This window comes from Corapipo altera, unplaced genomic scaffold (assembly GCF_003945725.1).
Source record: "Corapipo altera isolate COAL_440 unplaced genomic scaffold, ASM394572v1 200, whole genome shotgun sequence".
NCBI lineage: Eukaryota > Metazoa > Chordata > Aves > Passeriformes > Pipridae > Corapipo > Corapipo altera.
In genome coordinates, this window is record NW_020884992.1 from 1,024,969 (window position 1) to 1,029,353 (window position 4,385).

The 4,385-nt window shown below is 65.9% G+C and overlaps 1 protein-coding gene across 1 annotated transcript in view; it reads left to right on the top strand.

Moving 5' to 3' along the window:
• The first annotated feature begins 1,802 nt into the window (after positions 1-1,802).
• The window catches only part of PCGF2 (polycomb group ring finger 2), an 8,566-nt gene continuing 5,983 nt past the window's right edge, over positions 1,803-4,385 (top strand). The window contains 3 exon segments of the mRNA XM_027666338.1: positions 1,803-2,293; positions 3,120-3,259; positions 3,514-3,610. Coding sequence (XP_027522139.1) covers positions 1,812-2,293; positions 3,120-3,259; positions 3,514-3,610 — 719 coding nt within the window. The 5' untranslated portion in view covers positions 1,803-1,811.

Consider the following 4,385-nt stretch of genomic DNA (forward strand, 5'->3'; position numbering starts at 1 on the left):
GCGGGGCCGCCGCCACCAGGTACGGACCGGGCCCGGTGCCCCCCCCCGCCCCCGGCCCCGCCGCGGGGCCCCCCCGCGCCCGCCTCGCCCCGCGCTCAAAGATGGCCGAGATCGGGCCACCGCCTCCCCCCGCTTTGTGCCGCGGCCCCGGGGCACCGGGACCCCCCCTCCGCGGGAACACCGGCAGCGGAGCCCCGACAGCCCCGGGGGGAGCCCGCGGCCGCCCCGCTCCTTCCCCGGGCCCCGCGCGGGGCGATGCGGGGAATGGGGGGGGGGAAGCGGGAACCCCCCCGGGGCGGGCGGAGGGGCCGGGCCGGGCTGTCACAGCCGGCCCCGAGCACAAAGGGGCTGCGGGGCACCGGGAACGCCCCGGGGACACCGGGGCTGCCCCGAGCCGGGGGGGGGAGGGAGGGTTTGGTGTCCCCGAAACGCAGCGGGAGCTGCCGGCGGTGAACGCCCCCCCCATCGGGCACAGCGCGGGGTCACGCGTGTCCGTGTCCACCCCGTGTCCACCCCGTGTCCACCCCGTGTCCATCCCGTGTCGGTGCCCACCCCCTGCCCGTGCCCCTCGCGGGTCCCTGCCCGCCGGGTGTCACGCACCGCGGACACGTCCCACCGCCGGGACCCGGTGTGTGTGTCCGTGTGTCCCTGTGTGTGTCCCTGTGTGTGGACACGCGTGTCCGTGCCCTCCCCGCGGGGTTTTCCATCCCCGCATCCCGGCGTTCGGCTCCCCGGTGCCCGGGTCCCGGCGGGCGCTGTCGGTGGGCGCGGGGGCCGCGCTCCGGGGCCGTCTCGTCGTGTCCGCGGTGCGTGGGGGGCCCCGTGGGGGTCGTGCGGGGGGTCGGGCCGTGCCGGGGGGGAACCGTCCCGCTGTATTTCCCGACCCCCCGCTCTCGCCGCCGCCGGAGGGTCCCGCGGGGAGGGGGGGGCGGCCGCTCGGGTCTAAGTTACCGGTGACTTTGAAACGTCCTTCCCCACGCGTGCCGTGGCCGGGGGGGCTTTGGGGAAGGGAGGAGGGGGGAACACCGTGCCGCGCCACCGCCCACGGAGACAAAAGACCCCGAAGGTCGGGGCCGGGGGCGCGGGAGCCGCTCGGGAGCGGGGCGGGGGGTGCGGGCGCTGCCGGCGGGACGGGGCGGCCCCGGGGGCTCCGGCGGGTCCCGGTGCGCGGGGGGGGCCGGGGCTTTGTTCGCCCCCGCGGCAGGAAATCGCCGTGGTTATCACCGGGTTTATTAGAACCGGTTTGCGCCGGTGACTCGGGCTCCCCCCTCCCGCCGAGCCCCGGGGCCGCCATTGGCGCCTGCGAGCGCCGAAAGCTGCAAAATCCCCCCCAAAATGCAGCCGCGGGTCCCTCGACCCCGCGTGGGCAGCCCGGTCCCGTGGCAGGGGGGGCTGGGGACAGGGGATCGAGGCACCCCCAGACGTGGGGAAGGGGGTTGGCAGTGGCCCCCCCATCACTGGCAGGGTGTGGAGGACTTGGGGGCACCTGCCCGGGGGCAACAAGGGACACACCCCGGGGGCTGCCCAGGGGGGAGAGCTGAGCCTGAGGGGGTGGGGAGTGGGGCTTTCCCAAACCCCCCAGCGCCCCTGGCCCTCCCCTGCCTCTGGAAGGGGATCCCAGAGCTTGGCTTGGTCACAGGGGTGTCTCGAGGGCCCCATCCCGATGGTGTCCCATCCCTGCAGCATCTCCATCCCAGTCCCAGTGGTGTCCCCATCCCTGGTGCAGGTGTACCTGTGTGTGTGGGGATACATGTGTGTAAGTGTAGTCCATGTGCATGTACGAGTGTGTACCGGTGTGTACAGGTGTGTACATGTGTGTACAGGTGTGTACAGGTGTGTACAGGTGTGTACGTGTGTTACACATGTGTACCTCCTCTTGGGGGGGGGTGGGTGCCCACGGGGGTGGCTGTCGTTGCTCCCACACTCATTTACACAATCCCAGGGATCCTTCTCCCCTCTCCCCCTCTCCTCGGATGGTTGTAATAATATTCTGGCTCCTCTCCAAGTATCGGGGTTGCCATGGAAACAATAAAACTGCAGCGATTTCGGGCTCTGCCGTCTCCCATTGTAAACGTGGAAGCGCTGGAGCGGGAAGGCGGCGATTCCCGGTGTCCTCAGCCCCTGCTGGGGGACACTGCCCGTGCCCCCTGTGCTCACCTGGCCTGGCACACCCTCAGGGGTTCTGGGCAGGGGCAGGTGGCCAGCACAGGGCTGGGGGGTTTCTATGGAAACTGTGGGATGGTGGCTGGAAGCACCTTTTCCATGGACCAAACCCAAAATACACTTTGTGTGTGTGTGTCTGTCTGTCTGTGTCTCTGTGTGTGTGTGTGTCTGTGTGTCTCTGTGTCTGTGTGTCTCTGTGTCTCTGTGTCTGTGTGTGTCTCTGTGTCTCTGTGTCTCTCTGTCTGTGTGTGTCTGTGTGCCTGTGTGCCTCTGTGTCTCTGTGTCTGTGTGTGTCTGTGTGTCTCTGTGTCTGTGTGTGTCTGTGTGTCTCTGTGTCTCTGTGTCTGTGTGTGTCTCTGTGTCTGTGTGTGTCTCTGTGTCTGTGTGTGTCTGTGTGTCTCTGTGTTTGTGTGTCTGTGTGTCTCTGTGTCTGTGTGTGTCTGTGTGTGTCTCTGTGTCTGTGTGTGTCTATGTGTCTCTGTGTCTCTGTGTCTCTGTGTCTCTGTGTCTCTGTGTCTCTGTGTGTCTGTGTGTCTGTGTGTGTCTGTGTGTCTGTGTCTCTGTGTGTCTGTGTGTGTCTGTGTGTCTCTGTGTGTCTGTGTGTCTCTGTGTCTGTGTGTGCACACACAGGAGCTCCGGGCGAGGGACTGGCTGACAGGGGGGATTTGTCCCCACTCAGAAGTGTCTCAGCACCTTGGGGACCCACTTGGGGACCCCAGGGAGACACAAACATGAGGCAGAGGGAGCTGGGCAGCACCCGGAGCAGGGAGTGCTGCACAGGGGGAGATGTGTGGGTGCTGCTTGTGCACCTCCAGGCCTGGAGGGGTGCAGGGCTGAGGGTACCCCGGTGCTCCCAGGGCTGAGGGTGATGCTGGATTTGCTCCCTAAAGGGTGAAGTGAGCCCTGCAGGTCCCACCCTTGCCCAGAGCTGCCGTTAAGGGGGTGTTTCCCTGCAGGGAGGACCCGCCGTGGTGCTGCTCCAAAATGCACAGGACCACCAGGATAAAGATCACTGAGCTGAACCCCCACCTGATGTGCGCCCTGTGCGGCGGCTACTTCATCGACGCCACCACCATCGTGGAGTGTCTGCACTCCTGTGAGTGTCCCGGGCCCCCACGCTGCACCCAGGGGTGCCCCGAGCCCCCCAAAGGCTGGTTGTGCCACACCAACCCCCTCCTGTGCTGCCCAGACCCGCCCTGCATCCGTGGGGAGCTGTGGGGTGACGGAGGGGGCTGCAGCGGGCAGGGGTCCTGTCCCCCAGCCGGTGTGGGGGCCTGGGGGTGCCACTCTGGGCTGGCACAGAGGCTCTGCCCCCTCGTCCCTCTGCTCACACCGAGTCTCTCCCCACAGTCTGCAAAACCTGCATCGTTCGCTACCTGGAGACCAACAAGTACTGCCCCATGTGTGACGTCCAAGTGCACAAAACCAGGCCCCTCCTCAGCATCAGGTGAGCTCGGGGGGCTCCCAGTGACCCTGCAGCCTGTGCCCGCTCCGGGGTACAGCCCTGAGCACCTGGAGTGGGGAATGGGGCTCTGCCCCCCCTCACAGCACAGAATCCACCCCCTGTGCCAGCAGGGATTGAGGGGGCTGTCAGAGTGGGAAGGGAATGGGGACGGTGGGAAACACCAGCGTGGGGGGGACAGGACTTGGGACATCTCTGTGGCAGCAGGAAGAGGCTGGGAGAGGTGTCCTGACCCAGACCCATCCCAGACCCATCCCAGACCCATCCATCCATCCACCAATCCACCCATCCATCCATCCATCCATCCACTATTCCATCCATCCCCCAATATACCATGCATCCATCCATCCCTCCATCCATCCATCCATCCATCCCCCAATCCACCCATCCATCCATCCATCCATCCACCAATCCATCCATCCATCCATCCATCCATCCACCAATCAATCCACCATCCATCCCTCCCTCCATCCCTCCCTCCATCCCTCCATCCATCCATCCATCCACCAATCAATCCACCATCCATCCCTCCCTCCATCCCTCCATCCATCCATCCATCCATCCATCCCCAAATCCATCCACCATCCATCCATGCATCCATCCACCAATCCATCCCTCCATCCATCCTTCCATCCATCCATCCCCACAGTCCCCTGTGTTCTCCAGCTCCCAGCCCTGTCCCTCGTGGTGTTGGTGCCCCAGGGTGGTGCCGGGGTGGCAATGCCAAGGTGAGCACAGGTGACAGTGGGTGTGTGAGGTG